The 21,609-nt window shown below is 37.2% G+C and overlaps 5 protein-coding genes across 9 annotated transcripts; 2 read left to right on the forward strand and 3 right to left on the reverse strand.

The window, feature by feature from the left end:
- Window positions 1-1,009: 1,009 nt before the first annotated feature.
- Window positions 1,010-2,524, reverse strand: LOC117600332 (Phosphatidylinositol glycan anchor biosynthesis class M). Its single transcript, XM_034315639.2, has one exon. It carries the CDS (start codon window positions 2,371-2,373, stop codon window positions 1,225-1,227), a length of 1,149 nt encoding a protein of 382 aa, XP_034171530.2. The 5' UTR covers window positions 2,374-2,524; the 3' UTR covers window positions 1,010-1,224.
- A 123-nt stretch (window positions 2,525-2,647) lies between these two features.
- LOC117600333 (cx9C motif-containing protein 4) lies at window positions 2,648-3,582 on the reverse strand. Of its 3 annotated transcripts, none has more exons than XM_034315641.2 (4): window positions 3,513-3,582; window positions 3,209-3,295; window positions 2,976-3,112; window positions 2,648-2,896 (listed from the first exon to the last, which is right to left on the reverse strand). In XM_034315641.2, the coding sequence occupies exons 1-4, from the start codon at window positions 3,565-3,567 to the stop codon at window positions 2,879-2,881; spliced, it is 297 nt and encodes a 98-aa protein (XP_034171532.1). In that variant the 5' UTR covers window positions 3,568-3,582; the 3' UTR covers window positions 2,648-2,878. The 3 variants fall into 3 exon arrangements, with proteins under 3 accessions (XP_034171532.1, XP_034171534.1, XP_034171533.1); XM_034315643.2 differs by having other exon boundaries at window positions 3,432-3,527; XM_034315642.2 differs by having other exon boundaries at window positions 3,209-3,361; window positions 3,432-3,522.
- Window positions 3,583-5,804: 2,222 nt separating this feature from the next.
- EMC6 (ER membrane protein complex subunit 6) lies at window positions 5,805-7,040 on the forward strand. The gene is made up of 5 exons (XM_034314959.1): window positions 5,805-5,952; window positions 6,293-6,453; window positions 6,530-6,622; window positions 6,715-6,734; window positions 6,821-7,040. The coding sequence occupies exons 1-5, from the start codon at window positions 5,916-5,918 to the stop codon at window positions 6,849-6,851; spliced, it is 342 nt and encodes a 113-aa protein (XP_034170850.1). The 5' UTR covers window positions 5,805-5,915; the 3' UTR covers window positions 6,852-7,040.
- A 491-nt stretch (window positions 7,041-7,531) lies between these two features.
- Eaat-2 (excitatory amino acid transporter 2) lies at window positions 7,532-16,306 on the reverse strand. 3 transcript variants are annotated; one of them, XM_076692466.1, is made up of 11 exons: window positions 15,663-16,306; window positions 15,425-15,506; window positions 9,837-10,099; window positions 9,689-9,776; window positions 9,416-9,614; window positions 9,143-9,353; window positions 8,805-9,086; window positions 8,462-8,695; window positions 8,183-8,377; window positions 7,976-8,110; window positions 7,532-7,893 (listed from the first exon to the last, which is right to left on the reverse strand). In XM_076692466.1, the coding sequence occupies exons 3-11, from the start codon at window positions 9,905-9,907 to the stop codon at window positions 7,686-7,688; spliced, it is 1,623 nt and encodes a 540-aa protein (XP_076548581.1). In that variant the 5' UTR covers window positions 9,908-10,099; window positions 15,425-15,506; window positions 15,663-16,306; the 3' UTR covers window positions 7,532-7,685. The 3 variants fall into 3 exon arrangements, with proteins under 3 accessions (XP_076548581.1, XP_076548580.1, XP_034170849.1); XM_076692465.1 differs by having other exon boundaries at window positions 15,425-15,708; XM_034314958.2 differs by lacking the exons at window positions 15,425-15,506; window positions 15,663-16,306 and adding an exon at window positions 10,286-10,460.
- Window positions 11,260-15,092, forward strand: LOC117600034 (transforming growth factor-beta-induced protein ig-h3). The gene is made up of 13 exons (XM_076692464.1): window positions 11,260-12,247; window positions 12,320-12,418; window positions 12,491-12,555; window positions 12,633-12,778; window positions 12,837-13,016; window positions 13,087-13,387; window positions 13,457-13,666; window positions 13,730-13,867; window positions 13,932-14,047; window positions 14,116-14,306; window positions 14,494-14,665; window positions 14,733-14,855; window positions 14,917-15,092. Exons 1-13 carry the CDS (start codon window positions 11,979-11,981, stop codon window positions 15,055-15,057), a joined length of 2,151 nt encoding a protein of 716 aa, XP_076548579.1. The 5' UTR covers window positions 11,260-11,978; the 3' UTR covers window positions 15,058-15,092.
- Window positions 16,307-21,609: the final 5,303 nt, after the last annotated feature.

The following is a 21,609-nucleotide window of genomic DNA, read 5'->3' on the forward strand; positions in this document are numbered from 1 at the left end:
TTAACAAGGACTCTTTTCCTTATCACGCAAGCATTTCAGCCTGCGTTCTCTTCGTTTTTATATATCTCTCGAACACGTAAATTCTTTCTGCCTAACAAACAACTTCTGGACTTTGCAACTGGTAAACGAAGTTTAGAATTCTCGACTATTAGGGGACGAGGAATTTGTTGCAAGGCCCAGAATTATCCGCTCCGATACTTCCGTGTGTTACTTCCTAATTGGGTCGGTTAAAAGTAAAAAATTCTCTGTTCACCTCGATGGGAAATAAAACCGAGGATTTTCACACAGCACGCAGTTAAATGAACTGCAAACAAAAGCAGAAATGAAAGAAAATAACGCTATTTTTATATGTTGCATCGTCTGCCGTGGTGACCTATAGTTATACGGAACTGTACTTTGAGTTCTCTCCCCTTTGTATTCGTGTTATCGATTGGGCCAATTTCGTGTCACATCTCGCCTCATTTCGATCCACCCCCTTCCTCTGTAAAAAATAAAAAAATAAAAGACACTGAAAATGTTTCAACGCGATGGTGATATTGCAGGGTTCACCGGAAGTTCACCGAAGAACCGCTGTTTCTTTGAGTCTGACCGTGGTTTCATGATTTGACGAACGATATCGATGGTATTTTTTTATACTTTGTAAAACTACTCGGGTTAATATCGTTTTAAACGGTGTCGTTAGAAATTGTGAGAAGCATTCTCGTATGATTTGACGATGAATGTCACGTTTATATTTAATATCATCAACAATTAGCAGCTTAGAAATAAACGACAGAGATATTTCTGATGATGATCCAAAGGATGCTCTTGCTCACAATTGATCTAGATTACTACATTAAGATTTACTATTATTGTATTATTATTACTATATCTACATTCCTTTTAAGAATCTACCACTATTACTTTACGAAACCATCTGTAAATAAGTATTTTGTATTCCTGCAAGAATAAAATAACGAATAATTATCGTTTTATCTAATATTTCCACCACTACCGTTAGACTCAAGAAAGTACAGATAGGTCGTAGGCTTTACCATTAATCTTTAATTTTATTCTCTCTTACATAGATTTTAAATACATATCTGTATGCCTTTTACAAACTTTATTCGTGTTTATTTTCGACAATAATGATAACGATTAAATAATACGCTTTCAATTCGAGTACATACATGTAAATAATATATAAAATGTTAATAATAATCAATTTATTTCTATAAGTTTTATTTAATATTTGTAATATACGATAATATCGTTTAAAATTTTAACGTTAACAACGAAAAATAATAAACTAGCAATCCAGATGTACGTAAAAGTATTCAATCCTCGGAATTCTAACAAATAAGCGGCCAGTAACCATAGACTTTGGCTTAAGATCCAAAGGAAGCATAAACATAATGATCTACGAATGCTTAATCCGAAACGCGGGAGACACAAAGGTAAGAAGGATAAATACCAGAAAAAGTATTGTGATGTTAATACCGGATTATACGTTACCACTACCATGGCTTGTGTAAACATTGCAAATGGTAATAGAGACTTGTCTGAGTATTTATATGACAACAATAACAGTAATAATAACTGTGGCAGAAATGTGAGTACTTTTTGAATTATGCTAGATGGCTCCTTGGCAGATAAGTACATCATGTAAAAATAAACCGAAAAGTTATGTTTCGTGTCTTTACGCATTAAATGATACAGAAAGCTCTCGTAAAGATACTTGTAACCGTAGAAATAATAATTTATAAGAGTTAACAAAACTGTTAGACTTACACAACTAAGTACCAACTTCATTTGATTTTTGTTTGGTATCAAATAATTTCGACCGCGAAGAGAGAAATACATAGGTATACTAAAAATTAAAGGATATAATCGAAAATGAATTGATATAGCATGCAAGAAACCTGCTTGAACATATTTATCTTGTAGAAATAGGTACAAAGTTAACATAACTAAAATAACTGCCACAGAATCTGCATTTCCTCTGGTTGAAATTATAATCGTGAAAGGATTATACAACCATATAAAAGTACAAGTATTTTTTAATTTTTCGCTGACATGCTGTAATGATAAAATTTTGTTTATTAAAATTCCTACCAAAATATCAACAAAAGAAAATAAGATTTTTCCGAAATTTTCATGCAAAAAGATGTTAGGTGTTAAAAGCAAAGCCAACAGTGGTGTGTATCGATAAGTATCACGATCGAAGGGCGACGATCCCTCTACCATGTGTCTCGCTGCATCGCTAAATACCGTATAATCCACATCAGTATACGGAACACTAAACGTTTTATCGTGATAATCCGAGTAAATAACTAAAGCTACTCTAATCAAGAAGGCTAAAGTACAGTGTTCTTTAAATGATAGCCTAGCCATGTTGAAAAAATGAAATATATTTTCTACAAAATATATATCAGCTAAACATAAAGCTTCATTTCATTTTATAGAACTGTTACAACCTTGTTTTATTTTTTGCAGCAGCATTCATCAAACATGTCTTAAATTCCTTAAATTCACTGTCACAGTCATGTTTGTTCAAATTAGGTTTTGCCAATACACATGCAGCATATTTGGCCCCAGATTCGTGACACTGTGCTACTAGAATTGGATATTTTCTAAATCTTTCTTTTGCCCTTTTTACTGCTTCCATCTTTTATTAACACATTGTATTATTTATTATATTTGATATATATATTTACTATCGGTTAGTACATTACTGGTTATAGTAAAACATTATCTTCTTTATGTATGGGCAGGCTTTTTGTTTTTACGTGGAGGATCATTATATGCAAGTTGATACACTGTCCACATAGCATAGCATGATAATGCTATAGTACCAATCCAATTAATTACTCTTAATCGATCTGAATACATGATGAACTTATTTCTGAGCTTTTTTCTAAAATAAAAATTACAAAACAAATGATTACTAAATATTCTTAATAACAGAATAATTAGAAAAAATCTGTTATACTTACATAATCTACTGTGTTGTGTTCGTATGGTTTTGAAGTATCTATACCATCACAAACTACTGATACAGCTGAATGATGTATGCAACACTGCCTTATTTCTTCTATAACTGACTCGCAACGTGATGGTTGGTAAACGTTGTCTAAAATTAAATAATAACTATTGGTGTTAATGTTTAATGTAGGTTAAAAATATTAAACAAGATTACAGTAGGTAAAAATGGTCCTAAAACACAAACCTTTTAAACACTGTTGCAATTTACATGCAAATTTTTTACAGGGATCAACTGTTGTCATGCGATAAATGTTAAATATCCGTTTTTGATCTTAAAAAGTAATGAAATAGAGGTTACATAATCTTATGAAACAACAGAATCAGATGGATCTTCTAACTAAAATCAATAAAAAGTTAACTCTATAGTTTAGAAAAAAAATATGTTAGTCATTTAACAATTAACCGACCAGTCGTTAATAAAAAAGTTGTTAAATTGTTATTTTTCAGATATTACATCTACACAGTGTACGAATTTAACATAACCTCACCTGACAAAAGTTTAGTACTTATTAGAAAGCGTTTCCGGGGTCCCTGACACCCCATATGATATTAGCTCGGTATACAGAAAGAGCCACCGGGGTCCCTGATGCCCCAAGATGATAATAGGTCAATGCGCAGAGGTAGTCATCGGGGTCCCTGACACCCCAAGATGATATTAAGCCAGTACGCAAAAAGAGCACCCGGGGTCCCTAACACCCCAAGATGATTTTATGTCGATGCGTAGGAAGAGTCACCGGGGTCCCAGACACCCCGAATGCCATAATGTCAGTATACAGGGAGAGTTAACGGTGCTTCGGGGTCCAACACACCCCAGGATCGAATCAGGTCGTACCCATTACTATTCCGAACAAGTGTGTTTCACGATTTGTTCGTTTTTAGGTCTTATATTTCGCTAGATCCGGTCGTACCCATCGCTATCCCAAACAAGTTAGTTTTACGATTTGTTCGTTTTTAGGTCTTATATTTCGCTATTTGCTTCGGGGTCCCTGACACCCCGATGAAATATTATCGGTATCCAGCGTCACCGGTACCTTGGGGTCTCAGATACCCCGAATGCCGTAATGTCGGTAAGCAAAGAGTGTCATCGGTACATCGGGGTCCCTGATACCCCGGAAGCCAAAATGTCAGTATGCAAACAGTGTCACCGGTGCTTAGGGGTTCCTGATACCCCAAGATGATACCATGTCGGTATGCAGAAATAGTCACTCGTGCTTCGGGGTCCCCGGCACCCCGGATGCTATATTATTGGTATGCAAAGATAATCACCGGCGTTACGGGTTCCTTAATACCACAATATGATATCAGATCGGTACGAAGACGGCGTCATTGGCGCAGAGGGGTCCCTAACACCCCTGGATAATATCAGGTCCGTATGAAGAGGGCACAACCAGTATAATTTTTTTTCAGAGTTTATTTAATTTACCTCATTTATTTTTTTTTGCTTATTAAATAAGCTCATCGAAGGGGAATAACATTTATGATTATATTCCTCTTCTGGGTCTCAGCCAAGGACCCCATTTATTTAACTTTTTCCAGTTATTTATATAATTTTATCCCTCATTATAGGCCAAGAACATCTCCGTATACCTTACATCCCTGCATTCCTCCCATCCCAGCATTCCTTACATTCCTTCATCCCTTAAATCCCTACATTATTATCATCCATACATTCTTTTCATCCGTACACTCCTTTCATCCCTACATTCCTTACATCTCTTCATCCCTTATAATAAATATATTATAAAGACTGGTTCGAGTAAAGGTAAGTAAAGGTAAGTGAGTTCCTGTTTTCGCCACCAGAGGGCGCTGATTCGACATCGAAATATTAGTTCACATTTTTGCCGTCAGAGGGCCAGAAATCGAGCAAGATTTAGTTCCTCTTTTCGCCATCAGGGGGTGCTGAGTCGGCTTCGAAATTTTAATTCACATTTTTGCCGTCAGAGGGCCAGAAATCGAGCAAGATTTAGTTCCTTTTTCGCCACCAGGGGGCGCTGATTCGACATCGAAATTTTAGTTCACATTTTTGCCGCTAGGGGGCGCTATTTTTTCAAAAATTTCTACTCAATTTGAGGGATATACAGGGATGTATGGAATGCAGAAATATAAGTGATACAAGGATGTAAAGGATACAGGCATGTAAGGGTTGCACGGATGTAAGGGATGTTGGGATATAAAGAAGGCAGGAATGTGAAGAATGCAGAGTTGTAAGGGAAGTAGATATGTGAGGAGTGCAGGAATGTAAGGGATGTAGAGATGTGAGGAGTGCAGGGATGTAAGGGATGAAGAGATGTAAGGGATGTAGAGATGTGAGGAGTGCAGGGATGTAAGAGATGAAGAGATGTAAGGGATGTAGAGATGTGAGGAGTGCAGGGATGTAAGGGATGCAGAGATGTAAGGGATGAAGCGATGTAAGTAATTTAGGGATGAAAGGAATGTAGGGATGAAAAGAATATAGGGATGAAAAAAATGAAGGGATGAAAAGAATGTAGGGATGAAAAAAATGCAGGGATGACGAGAATGTAGGGATGAAAAGAATGTAGGGCTGAAGAGAAACAGGGAATTCAGGATAGCGATATTAGGTCGGAAAAAAACTCCGGAAAGAAAATAGAGGGCGATTATCATACTGGTTGTGGCTTTTTCATACGGACATTGACATTCAGGGGTGTCAAGGACCACGTTGTGCCAATGGCGCCCTCTGGATGCCGACCTTATATCATGTGGGGTGTCTAGAACCCCCTAAATTATGAACCCTCGAAAACAAAAGCATGTCTAAACTTCTAACTCTGTAGTCATTGCTCGCAGCAACCGACAGAAGAGTTTTTATATAGTCATCAACGAATGTCTTCGTAGGTTAAATTATACAAATTGTGTATCAGTATTATAACAGTACAATGTTGGGAAAAATTAAAACAAAACAAGAAAAAGGAGGTATGTAATAAAATATCAGTTAATTTATTATTTTTTATATTTTTAACAGTTTATGTTTTTGTATATTTGTAGTTTTTAATGTAGGTTATGTTTTGTTTAACAATACTGTATATAAATATAAAAAATGTATACAATTTTGTTGAAATAACAAAATTTTTTACGATTTGTTGTTGAGATAAACTGTAAGTGTGTTTTATAAGTTTTGTTTCATTTGCTTGAAGCAATCACAAGCAGTTTACTTCTTCACTTGAAAATGTTGTATCATTCAAACAACAATGTTACTGCTATATTAAAATATATAGTAACATTCCTATAATTTGATATACATTTTTGTTTTCAGAGATTATTGCATATAGTGAAGCAGCTGTTGTAAACAATGCTGCTGTAGTAGAATATTGTAGGATATCAATGGCAGCTTTATCAGGTGGTACAGCTGGTTTATTAGGCTTAACAGGTTTATATGGTTTTGGCTTTTATATTTTTGCTGTATTTGGACTATGGGCAAGTATAAAGTATTTCTTTTGGGAAAATTATTGTAACATGTTTAATAAACTTTAAGGTTCAAATGTGTTTTTAGGCAATGTTATTATTAAAAGCAGGAGGTCAGTGGAAAAAATATTTTATAAGCAGACGAAATCTTTTAACAAGTGGATTTTTTGGAGGTCTCTTTGTATCCTTTACATATATACAATAAAGTGCAATCAAATATTTATCACACAAATATTTTCCTTAACAGAAATTATTTAAAAAATAATATAATAGACATATGTGCTATTTTGGACGTATCCTTTCAAAACTTAAATACTTTTATTTCAGTGAAATTGATGTTTATCATGTATATTGAACATTTTCCTCAATTTGAAATTAGATTTTTGTATGGTATGGTACATGTGTACTGATTAAAAGGATCTGTAGGTTTAAGGGTTTATATTTTTTAAATAAATAGGTATGTCGTTAATTAATTGAATATATCACAAACAATTGCCAGTTGCTAAACAGAGTAATAACATTGTTGAAAAAGCACTATGTGATTTATTGTATATGTATGTACATAGGACACTTTCAAAAATATATTTATTCCATCGTTCCATCTGTTTAATCGTGTTCATTATTGTACCTTTCTCAAAGCACAAATTGTTGTACTAAATATATTTAGATCTATGTTTATTTCTTCGTGTATGTAACATTTATGTAATGAATTATATAATATACAAATAATGTAAACAAAAGAAAGCAGTGAATAAATTTGTTAATTGGTTAAAGCATTGTTCTAACGAAACGCTTTAATCCCTTCTTTATTTAACTATGAACGTAAATAAACGATAACATATTTATTTCGCATCGAGTTAAACATTTCAATTCAAAAATAAAATTTCTTACGTTTAATCCTTTGTACAATATCGTTTTCAAATCAGTACATAAAATAATGTATTTCTTGTTATAACTCGAAGGAACGATCGATAATCATATATTGCTTTGTACTTGACATGCTCACATGTTTTTGCAATTTTTGTACTATTTTACCAGTTATTTAAAAAGAAAATTCATCAAATTCCAATACATCAAATAAATATACAAATCGCGACTCCAAAAAAACTATATTGGCAGTGAAGAGATAAATTTTGTTAAGCGCCGTCGCGTCGTAACAATTGAATCTGGTCACCGCTGAAGTGAGCATAATTTTCTATTATATCGTTATTCGAGAAATTGAAGGGGGTTAACATTCCAACGAATTAAATCTTTGTTTCAGAACTTTGCTCAGGGACAGGTGTACTTTCGCACTGACAATTATCCGAGATATCCTGCAGAGGTGTCCCAGTTTCAAGGCCTTCTAGCTTCCTTTCTTGATCCATTTTATCCAGTTCCTTTTTGCTCAAATGATAAACTATTCCAGCTCCGTATCCATCGCCCAAGACGTTTATCGAAGTCCTGATTCGATCCCTTCAAATGAGAATTAAAATATGCAACAATAACAATCACTAGATGGGATTCGACCTGAGCTTAAAATAATTATTGTGCTTACAACAACCAATCGACTGCAAACAATAAAGAAACATCGTCAGTGGGCAAACCCAGTGCAGTAAGGACGATCAACATGGTAATCAGGGCGGCACTGGGAATACTCGCTGCCCCTATACTCGCCAAGGTGGCCGTAAGACTATATACATGAAGGAGGATTTAAATAAATAATGAAACTTGCATATTTGCGTGTAGCATTGATTCTACAGACCTGACTGTTATAACTTCGCCTATTCCCAACGAGATTCCATTCATTTGAGCAATGAAAATCGCAGCAACGGCTTCGTAGAGAGCCGTTCCATCCATGTTCACCGTAGCTCCTACAGCTACTACAAATCGTGTCACTCTTGGATCGATTTTATTATTTTCTTCCAGGCAACGGAAAGTTATTGGCAAAGTTGCAGCACTACAAACATGAAATGTGCACGATAAACCATATCCACGAGTTAAACGGTATATTGGTATAAAAAATAAAAGAGCTGATTGCTACCTCGACGCTGTTCCCAAGGCTGTAACCCAAGCCTGCATCATACCTTTGAAGAAGACGGCTGGATTTTGTCGAGTCAAAAACCAAAATATCGCCGGCAGAGTGATTACAGCGTGAATTAATAATCCCAGGATAACTGTCACCATATACAGACCCAACATTTGTGCAGTCGCTGCCAGATTAGCGATCGACATTATCTTTCCAGCTATCAGACACATGATTCCGAACGGAGAGTACCTGTACGACATTAAAACTCGAACCGACGCTCTTCTCGGCCTGATCACGATTCGGGCGAGTAGCAAGGGAACTACCAAGCGTGAAATTAAGTTGAGTCTCGATCGCTCACCACATCACAATGATACCGACGAGCTGCATGATTATTTCGTTCAGTACCACGAAGAAGTCGACCATCAGTTTTCCTCGAGAACCAATTTGTCCCGCTAGAAGACCGAAAGTGATACAGAACACTATCATGCCCATCACATTCGTCCCGTCCTTGTAGATCAACGTTGGTTCCAGGATGAAATCGCTTTGATTCGCGCTACCTACGATTATCACCTTCTTCTTCACGTAAGCGGTCTGTGCCTGCTGGAAGCACGCCTGTACCAAGTTTTCCGGCACCATGTTTCTAGAAATAACATTCATCATTGATGCCCAATATCATTCGTATTGTGTCTCGCGTACCTAACTATGTCAAGAATAGCATCCAAGGTAGAAACTTTAGTGTCCTCCGCCTTGGGTGCATTTATAGTGATCTTGATCCTAGGATCACCAGGATGGATCATTATCACCATCAGGATACCGACTATAGCAGCTAGAATGGTGGTCACTGTGTAATATGCTAATGCCCTGAACCCCATTCTTCCTGAACTTCTAGCGTCCAATTGTGCCATCCCTACGAACGAAAGAACTTAGCAAGCAATTCAACGAATGATTGCCGGAATTTTGCATAATCACCGGCGATAAGCGAAGAAACAATAAGCGGTAATATGAACATCTTCAATAATCGCATCAGAAGTTCCCCGGGAAAACTGACAAGAGTAATGGTCTGCGGTGATGGATTGATTAACCGACCAAGGAATCCAAGGATGAGACCCACCAAGACGCTGGCAATCGTAAGGATTAGAAGCATGTTCTCCCCCATCCAGTCAACCACCTGTTCAACGGTATCGTGCAAATAACGTTAGTAAAGCGTAATGGAAAATTTTAACAAGCCATATAATTACTAACTGCCTGCAGTCTGTCGAGTGGCGACGCCTGTTGACGAACTTTCTCCTCGTCCACGGTAGTTATCTTCTCGATCTCGTCGGAAGTTGATCTGGAAATTGGTCCCGGTTAGAAGACAGTTTAAAAAGATATAGAAATTAATAGGTCTTACGTGGTAGCTTTAACTTCCGAAGTGCCCCTGAGGACCGCGACGGCCCCAGATATACGTTGCCCCAACGTCATTATTCGTTGATCTGGTGCAACACGTCGCTTTAAGAATTCCTGTAGAGCCTTCCTCTGGGCACGAGGAAGATCGTGGAAGATTTCTTCTCTATCATCCCGCGACCTTCATCCCTACGACAGCTACTTCTCCACGTATCATCACCGTATAAATTATCATTGATCATCAAACTCCGATTCGATCAGGATTTTAAGCTGCAATTAGAAACTTGATTTTCATACTTTCGTTCTATCGTAATGCTAGCTGATACTTGAACGTTATAGTTGTCTCATCAAATCGTTTCTTAATAAATCAAGTAAAAAGCTGCTCTTAACGAACGTTGAACAAATCAACACCTAAACCGAAAGGCGAAAGATTCGTTTTCCCGTATATGGTCGCACCTGAATCCCTGGGTAACCGATGCACCGTTTCAGGATCACTGAACTGATACGATAGAATCGTATAACGAGCTAAGTGACATCCGTAACCGTGGATCTTGGCAGGTCTTTTACGCGCAATGGACCACTGCCGAGCGACTACTACCGTATGATCGAATCCCCGGGACTTGGCTAGGTATCGCGTCGTTACGATCTGCCATCACGTAGATAATGTGCCCCATCCAGGAAGCTGATTAGAGCTCGCGAGGAGACGGAGGGTGAACACTGACGGGGGAATGGGAGACATGTCAGTGAGCGAAAGAGACAGCCGGCTACAGGAAGAGGGCACTCATCACAACGGGTCGCACGGCACTGAATAAGCAGAAGGGAGAAAAATGTGTACCACGCGAGTCTGTTTCATAGAAATAGATCCGTCTTTATTGGGTCCACGGCATCGGATAAATTGCTCTAAATGGAGAACCAGAACGGTTCATCCCTTGACGTGCAACCCCCCACGGAGTGTGATTGAAATACGTGTTACATATGTCACGCATTGCGAAACGATGTCACCTTCCAATCGTTCTTTAGTTTCTTTGTCTTATAAAAGCCAAAAGTCATATTTTATATAGTACATGGGAATATTTGATTTGAGTAGATAAATGATGATTTTGACACTCTCGGAGACCGGCGTATTGCTTTCAACGTACATGGGCAATTATTTGCTGATACCCATTTGTAGAGCAGATTTTAATCGAGTTTGTAACAACTTAATACGTCGTCACGTATTTGCAAGCTAACGAGTCGGAGAATTAAAGTACACTCGATAGAAAGATTGTAGGCGTACCTATTGTATGCACGTGCTGTTTGGAAGACCTGCTTCCATCGAATCAAAAGCAACACGTTAATTTGCTCTCCATTGCCAGGCTGAAGAGTAAATCGCGATTGTGACCAGTGAAGAGAATGATGCGTATCGTTTTCTCTTGTCCGAGATGATCGTTAAGATCTCTTCAGCCTTGACCAACATACAGAATCACGGAAAGTGATTCTGCATCAACGAAAATGTATGCAAAATCAGTTGTCACGTTAACATGGAGATTCTGTTTATCGAATTAACAGAGTGAACTGTACGCGATCGCGATGGGGTCCGTCGTTAAATGTACCACAATGGAGAATGATCTCGTCCGTTTTGTTCTCGTTGCTTTCGGCAGAAATGCGGATCGGAATTGAAACGTTCATGGTGGATTATTTTGAAAGCATGTAGGATATGGACCAATTTGTAGGGCCCCTTTATATATCCGTTGGGAGGTAACCTAATTTCTTCAGCAACGATGGCTACGTACGACTATATGTAGACTAATATCGGGCTCACTATGGATCGTGCAGATGTTCAATGCGAGAATAAGTCAGCTCTCATCTTGGGCGAACGTTCTAACTTAAATGCGGGGTACGAAAGAGAAAAATCAAAGATTAAAAAATTGCTTCATAAATGATATTAAAAAAATTGTTCAGTGAAGCTGTCAAGGTCATCTCAACGTCAATAAAGTCTTGCTAAATTTGTATTTCAATAGAACAATGTGGATACGAATTTGCATCATCTACTATGTTACACAGATGTCAAAACCATTTACTCGATGGAAATGATCCACGAAAAGTAGGAAACGTGACATGACACGTGTTCTAAACGCCTTAGATTGCATCATTATCTGTTTCATCAAACATGGAAATATTTTCCAGATGGGGTGGAAGGGTGAAACCCTTAAATAGGAACTGTCGTAGTACGAACCATCTTAGAATCATTTGTGGGAGCGAACAGGTTTCATTTGAGTCTTTTGATTATCGTATTTTTGCGAATATCTTCTCAAATTATAGTGAAAATATGTACGATTCAATTACAATTAAAATATTAATTTTATGCCTGGTACTTGATACGATTTATGCTTATCAAAAAGGACCACGGTGGAACGTTGAAGATGCACAAAGACAAGGGTGAGACTTTAATGCTGTAATTGAAATCATACTCTGTTTCAAATTAACAAGTGATTTATGTTCTTTTTTCAGACCCAACGTGTGTGCCGTAGAAGTGAACGACGATATAAATTACAGTTATTACACCGAGAGCAAACAGTGGAATCCGCGAAAAATCTGCGGCAAGGAAACGTAAGCATAATTTCACGTTGGTTTTAAAGCAACCCTTATTTGTATACTTCAGTGCTTTCATTTGCTTTGCAGATTTGTCAGATACGAATGCTGCGCAGGATATTACAGGGTCACCGGTCGTTCTGGCTGTACAGGGGGTAGTGCATTCAATTTATTTAAAATCCTACGCGTAGTACCAAGCTTTTATCCTGTACTTTATTATGTCTTTTTACAGTGAAGCCATTAATTGACCTCATAGAAACAGCGCGACATGCAGGATCTATAAAATTCGCAAAATTAATAGAAAGATCGGAGTTTGCGAAAGAATTAAGAAGCGGCTCACCTCTAACATTGTTCGTTCCATCTGACGAAGCTTTTGATGTAAGTTCGATATGGATTAACATGATTAAATAAGCTTATTATTTTCTATCGCTTTTAGAATTATCTAAGAATAAAGGGTATTCGAGCAGAATGGTTGCACGATGGCAATAGATACATCGATCTAATCGCGAATCACATTACGAATAGACGAGTGCTATCAAATCAATGGCAAGAAAATCTATTAGTTCCATCGAGATTACAGGGAAATGTTTTGAGGATAAATAAATTTTCCAGTGGCGTAAGCAGTAGCTATTCAACGTTGCACATTAACGATATAAATTATTCATCAAACGTTCTGATTCGCACAGATGGAAACAGTAAATTGTCATCGGATTATTCGCAAGGATCAAATTGCCTCTAATGGAGTTGTACACATAATTGACGGGGTTTTGGACCTCGCTCTGGCACAGAATTCAGATATCATTCATCTTGTTGCAAAGGACGGTAGATTCCAGATATTTACAAAAGCTCTCGAAAACAGTGAGACCGCAAAGAGGATTAGATACAATGAAATACCGTGTACCATTTTTGCACCCACCGACGATGCTTTTCATAACATTCCCCAAAGGCAATTGAACGACATGCTTTCAAACCGTGATGCGTTAAACGGTAACAAAATTATGTTCAAAATGTACATTTACATTCCTACCGGTTGTTTGATCTGACATTTTCCCGTAGCTCTAATTGCTCATCATGTTGTTACTCATCCCGTGTGTATGCCAAACATCATTTCGGAATACCATGCCACCACCATGCAGCAACAGAAACTCACGTTAAATTGTGGTCCACGCGGGCCAATTGTAAATCATGCGAATCTAAAAAATGAGATGTACCATGGACAAAATGGGCTGTTGTACGTTCTTGATCGTGTATTACTTCCAGATCGAGGTGAATAATATTTGTACATGAATAGATACTCTATAGTTTTACTACGAACTGAACGTGTTTCAGCAAAATCAATTACGGATCTAATGAAGGAAGAAGGAGTATATACGTTCTTGAAAATAATCAGAACAGCCGAGCTGGAAGAAACTTTGAGGCATTTGAAACACTTTACGGTATTCGCTCCATCCGAAACAGCGATATATGGTACGTATTTAAAATTCATTGAAAATGTATTTCGTTAATTGCAAAATAATATATTTATTTACAGCTATGTCAAATCAACAGCTTGTAGAATTGCAAAGAAATAAGGAAAGTGCTAGGAAATTCGTTTTCAGTCATACAGTTAAGGGAGTGTATTTTACTTATGAAATTGGCAATAATCAGGTAATTTTTGGGACATTAAGTTTCAGTTTATTCATGAACAGACAATTTTAATGCGCGATTTATTCCAGGTAGTTAAAACCCTTGAAGCAGGAGATCCTTTACGATTTCAAGTATATCCAGGTAACTTTGGAATAGAGAATGCATTGATTGTAAAAGCTGATAGAGAATGTACCAACGGTGTTTTACACGTTATAAACCACGTTTTACATCCTGCTAAGGAATCTTTGGATAATATTTTGAGGAGAAAAGGCAATTTTAGGTATTCTAAACAATTCGAAGAGATATTATTGCGCGCTCTTAAAATAGTACTGGTGGTGCAATCTCGCGCTGAGCGGTAAAGTCTTTTCAATTTTAAGAGCGCGCAATTCTCGAAACATACAAATGATTAATGCTCTGATAGAATTGCCCTTTTCTATTCCTTTGAAAATCTTTTGAAACCCTTACAGCATTTGGTTGGATGCAATGGAAAGAATCAAAGCTATCCAACCGGAAATATACGATCAATTTAAACATCCGAATTCTTCATGTACATACTTCGTTCCTTCGGATGAGGCATTTAAGCGGCTGGGAAGTGTTAAACTTAAAAAATTATTGCAAGATAAAAATTATTTATCGAAGGTACTATTATGCTTAACAAAACATTAAGATTATTAATCGAAAGCAAGATTTTTCTGTTTATGTGTAGGTGATGAAAAACCACATTATGGACAACATGATGATTTCTGAAAGTTTCAGACCAGACCTGCAATATACTTTAAAGACGAAGGGAGATATGGTAAACGTAGTAAGAAAGAACAATAAAGTATTGGTAAGTAATGACTCGTTTATTTATTACGAATATTTCCGTTTTAAAAATTCTTTTCTTTCAGGTGGATGATGCAACGCTGGTAAAATGTGACATTATGAATAAAGCTGGAGTAGCTCATGAAATAAACTCAGTAATACTACCTGAACATTGCTCTCGTGGTTATAGAAAAACACCTAATGGAACCACAAAAAGAATATGTTAATTAAACAAGTACTTATATGTATGTAAAAATGTATATGTGCAAACTAACGAATAGTCTTGTATGTGTCTACAAACATAAATATATATGCTATACTATTTAAATTTAATAATTTAAATCTAATTGTAAGAAACTTTAAGGCGATGCGAGCGTCGAGGCCGAACTTCGAATTCCGCGTCGGTAAAACAGTCAACGTTTCATCGAAAATTAGGCCGAACAGAAACTGATTTAAGCGCCACCTCAATTATCGCATGCTATCAACCCTATCAACTAACGGCATGCTATACTACGTCACCTTTTGCATACACCTAAATGACATGTGTATGCTACGATAGCTATATGTATAAGTACATAATTAAACAATACTGACCATACATTCATTATTATTAATTTTCGTTCCGTAAAATTGTAGTTGCAATGTGATACACTTCAGAATCTGAAAGGCATAGTTCCTGAAAAATATATAACAGAGATTAAATAGAAAAGAAAGCATAAATTTCGCAGCCAATTCGCTCGTATTATTTGCTGTATAATTAATAAATGTACCATAGAAATAATGATACAGTTATTAATTAGTCATCAAATAATAACGATTGCCCAGTTCTCACCACGAGGAGGTTGCTGTGGTTTGAAGACCCGCCCTACCTCATCCCATCCACCCTCCATTTATGCAAATTTTTACTTTCATTCAATAATGAATTCCTCTTGAAAATTGTTATAAGAAAAATATTTGTTAGTCAACGTAGCGAATTTCTATCAAATGAAAAGCAGAAATTATGTGTTCTGTGGACAAGAGCGAGATCTGGCGTCTAACCAGAGTCATGGATAAAGTCATGGCCTTTCCAATGTACAACGTCTCTGCTTGAAATATCTTCGTCAGGGTTGATTTCTTTCTACCATTGCGTATCAAACAACTTCGTTCTTTCTAAATTCCATATTTTGTGATTTTCTTTTTATTTTATTTTTAACCGACTTCGAAAAGAAGGAGGTAATTAGTCATTTGTAATTAGTCAAAAATCATCCAAGTTCCTTTTTCAGGAACTATAAAATTACTATAGTTATACGTTCTATATGGTAATATTGCAATCCCGAAAATACTTTTCTGAATTTAAACTATTGTTTCCCAATTAAAAGATATATAAATCTTTTTATAGTAGCTCTTAGCTTGATATCGCTTTCTAAAAGTTATCTTTAGAAAACGATATCAATTACCAGGTCACACCACGTGGAGGTGGCTACGTTAGTGACCCACCCTAAAATCATAAGAACGTGAAACCATTCAAAACAGACAACATAAAATAAAAATTGAAGCAATATAATCTTGAAACAGAAAATAAAATTAACATCCTAATATCAGAAACAATTGAGAAAATAATAATAATTTAACAATAAAATGCTGTAACGGAAAACATAATTATTAGGATTAGATATACAATAACGTGAAACCATTCAAAACAGACAACATATGTAAAATAAAACTTTAAACAATACAATCTTGAAATAAAAAATAAAATTAACATCCTAACATCAGAAACAATTGAGAAAATAATAATAATTTAACAATAAAATGCTGTAACGGAAAACATAATTATTAGGATTAGATATACTATAACGTGAAACCATTCAAAACAGACAACATAAAATAAAAATTTAAACAATACAATCTTGAAATAGAAAATAGAATTAACATCCTAATATCAAAAACAATTGAGAAAATAACAATTCAACAATAAAATGCTGAAACAGAAAATATAATTAACATCATAATTTCAGTAACAATTAAAAAATAATTCAACAATAAAATGCTGAAATAGAAAATATAATTAACATCATAATTTCAGTAACAATTAAAAAATAATTCAACAATAAAATGCTGAAATAGAAAATATAATTAACATCATAATTTCGATTACAACTGAAATGAAAAATGCTGAAACAGAATATATAATTACCATTACAATCTCAGGGTAGGTTTTAAATAAATAGAACATAATTAAAATAAGAACATGAAATATAATTGATGTGCAAATCAATAAGAAAAGAATAATTTATTTCAATAAAGCAATAAACGAAAAAGAAATAGGGGAAATAAAATCGCGAGTTGACCATTCAACGAGCTGGGTATTGAACTCGTAAAATGTCGAGTTCAATACGTCCTGGACGGTATTATTCATACCGTTCAAGGAAAAACACAAAAAATGAAAAAACAAATTAGCGAGCATAGTGACAGAATGACTGTCCATCCGAAGATGGAGAGCCATTAGTAGTTCCCCTCTTCTGGGCAAATTTTGCCGGGGCTCTTCAGCATATAGCCTCTTCTTTCTTCGGCAATAGCCTCACAAAAATCACTCGCGAAAATTTTACGTTTGCTCAGACATTTGTAAAAACGTAACACGTAAACGAGCAACGATCCCTTGAATCGCTACTCGCATACCTGCACAATTTTTGCAAATGTCCAAGTACAAAACACTTTTTAATTTCACTTCACTTCACTTCACTTCACTTCACTGCACTTTCACTTTAATACTTCATTTTTGTAATCGGGTCTAGTACCACGACTACGACTTACAAACTAATAAGGCTTGGCCTTGAAAAAAGGGCATCAAGAGAGAATGTTAAATTAATTAATTGATAAATTAATTAAATTGCATTTTCATCTTTTCTCTTGATTTTTGGTTTCCCAACCCCAGATACAAGCTTCTCACGTATTAGAGGAGAATACGAAGAGAAACATGAAAGCTTGCTCTGGCCCTGCCTACTTATAAACTAAACTCAATCACACCAGAAGTAAACTACCTGCCTGCCTATCGCTATATTTAAAAAAGTGCAAAAATCATTCTCACAAAAATTCACTCCACGGTTCTCATACAACCACCCGGGTGCAAAAATGCCTACACCTAGAGAGAACGTCCCGGGACGCCTCCGACACCCGAGTTCAATTCAACTTTCACACTCTAATAAAATCATACCTTTTTGCTGAAATCGACTGACAAATAATAGTGACCATTATGCTAAAGTAATACATTTCATTTTCGTATTCTATTAAATTATCTAATGTAAAAATTTCTCAATTTATTCTTGATAAGTATTTTGTAATGTTATAGGAAGTTAAGATTGTTAATAAACGATACAAATCCCACATCCTAACCACACACACACATGTGGAACTTCTATCGTGGTTCACTATTGGTTCACTACTTTTGTCAGTCGCCAAAATGTATTACACTTAAAACTAAACCTTGCTCACCGCCCTCCACCCACGCGAGTACATCTAAGTACTCGAATGAGCTTTGGGCATAAAAATGAACAAGGCCAAAGGTATTTTCACCTACCAGTTTTCTTCATGTGTGCTGAAATGCCTAAGCTAAAACGTATGATTAGCAAAAACTAAAGATGATATTCTCACTTTATTAAAAGTAAGAATATCGGCGAAATTTCACGGCTCCGATTTAGTATATGGGCTGCCCCCCCCCCCCCCCCCCCCCAGGGGGTTTTATTTTTAATAAAAGTGACTCGACTTTGCAAATATAAAGCTTGAAGAGCAAATACAGAAAAGCAAAATTGAGCAACTATGACATAAAACATGGTGCACTGCTAATATCAGCTGGCAACGGAGGTTCTTAGGCCCTCTGGACTTGCGCCCGACGCTACATACCACCCACCCCGCCTGGACGTCGTAACGCCAGGACAGGATGCACCCCTTCGCTAAGAGCGCTACCCGCCCGTCCAACACGTTGCATCCAACGGTGTCAGATTGACGGACGCCCATAGTATAGACAAAAGGACTACAGTTTAGAATATGGTAACATATTTTCATATGTTCCGTATTCTAAAGCTGCGCCTGCAAAGGCCTAGTAATGCATGGGTTTATCTCCCATGAGATGGTGTTTCACGGTCTTATGCCGCGGAATCCTTGTAACTAATTTGATTAAATAAATAAAATATTGGATTGAGTTTAAAAACCAAAAGGATTCCCACCAAATACTAGTCAGTGCATTGTCATATTTACTCTCGCGTTGGAAATTTTTCGCAACACTAATTAAAATAGAAAATCCTGCTCTAAAAACATGACTAGTACATAAACATCTAACGGGCTAATATTTCACTATACTGATGAATGATGAGTGTTTAGGGTCGAGAACCGTGAACGTGACAGAATGAATTTCAAGTATGAACGAAGAGCTTTCTACAATGCTTGAAGAGCAAATACTGAAAAGCAAAATAGAGCAACTATGACGCAAAAACGGTGCACTTCTAATATCAGCTGGCAACGGAGGTTTTCGGGCCCCCTGGACTTAAGCCCGACGCTACATACCACCCACCCCGCCTAGGAAAGGATGCACCCCTTCGCTAAGAGCGCTACCCGCCCGTCCAACACGTTGCATCCAACGGTGTCAGATTGACGGACGCCCATAGTATAGGCAAAAGGACTGCAGTTTATTAAATGGAACATATGGATGTGCGCCACATTCTAAACTGCGCCTTGAAAGGCCTAGTAATGCATGGTTTTATCTCCCATGAGATGGTGTTCACGGTCTTATGCCGCGGAATCCTTGTAACTAATTTGATTAATTAAACAAAGCATTGAGTTTAAAAACCAAAAGGATTCCCACCGAATACTAGTAAGTGCATCGTCATATTTACTCTCGCGTTATTTATCGCAACACTAATTAAAATAGAAAATCCTGATCTAGCAACATGACTAAAGGGGAGCTTTAAATTATGCTCGAAGAGCAAACACTGAAAAGCAAAATTGAGCAAATATGACTCAAACATCCGTCCACTGCTAATATCAGCTGGCAACGGAGGTTCTTAGGCCCCCTGGACTTACGCCCGACGCTACATACCACCCACCCCGCCTGTTTAAGGCTCTAGGCCCAGGCAGGGTGCACCCCTTCGCTAAGAGCGCTACCCACCCATCGAACACGTTGCATCCAACGTGTCCGAGTGGTGGACGCCCATAGTATAGGCAAAAGGACTTTAAGACAGCTTAGCGTATGGGATGCAACATACTTAAATGTTCCGTACTCTATGGCTGTGCCTGCAAAGGCCTAGTAATGCATGGTTTTATCTCCCATGAAGTGGTGTTCACGGTCTTATGCCGCGGATTCCTTGTAACTAATTTTATCAAATAAAAACCAAAAGGATTCCCACCGAATACTAGTCAGTGTATAGTCATATTTACTCTCGCGCCGGAAATTTTTCGCAACACTACTTAAACTTGAAAATTCTAACGGGGTAATATTTACTCTCGCGTTGAAAATTTTTCGCAACACTACTTAAACTTGAAAATCTTAACGGGGTAATATTTATTCTCGTGTTGAAAATTTTTCGCAACACTACTTTAACTTGAAAATCCTTACGGGGTAATATTTACTCTCGCGTTGAAAATTTTTCGCAACACTACTTTAACTTCAAAATCCTAACGGGGTAATATTTCACTACAAAAGGGTATGCGGGTGGATAAATGATTACGTGATAGAGTTCGTGAGGCTGAAGTGCGAATGATGAGTGTTTAGGGTCGAGAACCGTGAACGTGACAGAATGAATTTGAAGTATGATCGAAGAGCTTTCTATAATGCTTGAAGAGCAAATACTGAAAAGCAAAATAGAGCAACTATGACGCAAAAATGGTGCACTTCTAATATCAGCTGGCAACGGAGGTTTTCGGGCCCCCTGGACTTACGCCCGACGCTACATACCACCCACCCCGCCTAGAACAGGGTGCACCCCTTCGCTAAGAGCGCTACCCGCCCGTCCAACACGTTGCATCCAACGTGTCAGATTGACGGACGCCCCTAGTATAGGCAAAAGGACTGCAGTTTATTAAATGGAACATATGGATGTGCGCCACATTCTAAACTGCGCCTTGAAAGGCCTAGTAATGCATGGGTATATCTCCCAGAGATGGTGTTCACGGTCTTATGCCGCGGAATCCTTGTAACTAATTTGATTAATTAAATAAAACATTGAGTTTAAAAACCAAAAGGATTCCCACCGAATACTAGTAAGTGCATCGTCATATTTACTGTCGCGTTATTTATCGCAACACTAATTAAAATAGAAAATCCTGATCTAGCAACATGACTAAAGGGGAGCTTTAAATTATGCTCGAAGAGCAAACACTGAAAAGCAAAATTGAGCAAATATGACTCAAACATCCGTCCACTGCTAATATCAGCTGGCAACGGAGGTTCTTAGGCCCCCTGGACTTACGCCCGACGCTACATACCACCCACCCCGCCTGTTTAAGGCTCTAGGCCCAGGCAGGGTGCACCCCTTCGCTAAGAGCGCTACCCACCCATCGAACACGTTGCATCCAACGTGTCCGAGTGGTGGACGCCCATAGTATAGGCAAAAGGACTTTAAGACAGCTTAGCGTATGGGATGCAACATACTTAAATGTTCCGTACTCTATGGCTGTGCCTGCAAAGGCCTAGTAATGCATGGTTTTATCTCCCATGAAGTGGTGTTCACGGTCTTATGCCGCGGATTCCTTGTAACTAATTTTATCAAATAAAAACCAAAAGGATTCCCACCGAATACTAGTCAGTG

Source organism: Osmia lignaria, chromosome 15 (genome assembly GCF_051020975.1).
Source record: "Osmia lignaria lignaria isolate PbOS001 chromosome 15, iyOsmLign1, whole genome shotgun sequence".
Lineage (NCBI taxonomy): Eukaryota > Metazoa > Arthropoda > Insecta > Hymenoptera > Megachilidae > Osmia > Osmia lignaria.

Excerpts from the sequence above, each read along its gene's own strand:
- LOC117600034 (XM_076692464.1), top strand. The coding sequence starts at position 11,979 with ATGGAAATATTTTCCAGATGGGGTGGAAGGGTGAAACCCTTAAATAGG. Across the intron at positions 14,048-14,115 it reads ATGAAATTGGCAATAATCAG|GTAGTTAAAACCCTTGAAGC; the intron begins GTAATTTTTGGG and ends GATTTATTCCAG. Across the intron at positions 14,307-14,493 it reads AGGAGAAAAGGCAATTTTAG|CATTTGGTTGGATGCAATGG; the intron begins GTATTCTAAACA and ends AAACCCTTACAG.
- Eaat-2 (XM_076692466.1), bottom strand. The coding sequence starts at position 9,907 with ATGACGTTGGGGCAACGTATATCTGGGGCCGTCGCGGTCCTCAGGGGC. Across the intron at positions 9,777-9,836 it reads TCGGAAGTTAAAGCTACCAC|ATCAACTTCCGACGAGATCG; the intron begins GTAAGACCTATT and ends ACCAATTTCCAG. Across the intron at positions 9,615-9,688 it reads CACTCGACAGACTGCAGGCA|GTGGTTGACTGGATGGGGGA; the intron begins GTTAGTAATTAT and ends ACCGTTGAACAG.
- EMC6 (XM_034314959.1), top strand. The coding sequence starts at position 5,916 with ATGTTGGGAAAAATTAAAACAAAACAAGAAAAAGGAG. Across the intron at positions 5,953-6,292 it reads AACAAAACAAGAAAAAGGAG|AGATTATTGCATATAGTGAA; the intron begins GTATGTAATAAA and ends TTTTGTTTTCAG. Across the intron at positions 6,735-6,820 it reads ACATATGTGCTATTTTGGAC|ATTTTTGTATGGTATGGTAC; the intron begins GTATCCTTTCAA and ends ATTTGAAATTAG.
- LOC117600333 (XM_034315641.2), bottom strand. The coding sequence starts at position 3,567 with ATGGGGTGTCAGGGACCCCGGAAACGCTTTCTAATAAGTACTAAACTT. Across the intron at positions 3,296-3,512 it reads AAGTACTAAACTTTTGTCAG|ATCAAAAACGGATATTTAAC; the intron begins GTGAGGTTATGT and ends TTACTTTTTAAG. Across the intron at positions 3,113-3,208 it reads ATTGCAACAGTGTTTAAAAG|ACAACGTTTACCAACCATCA; the intron begins GTTTGTGTTTTA and ends ATTTAATTTTAG.
- LOC117600332 (XM_034315639.2), bottom strand. The coding sequence starts at position 2,373 with ATGGCTAGGCTATCATTTAAAGAACACTGTACTTTAGCCTTCTTGATT.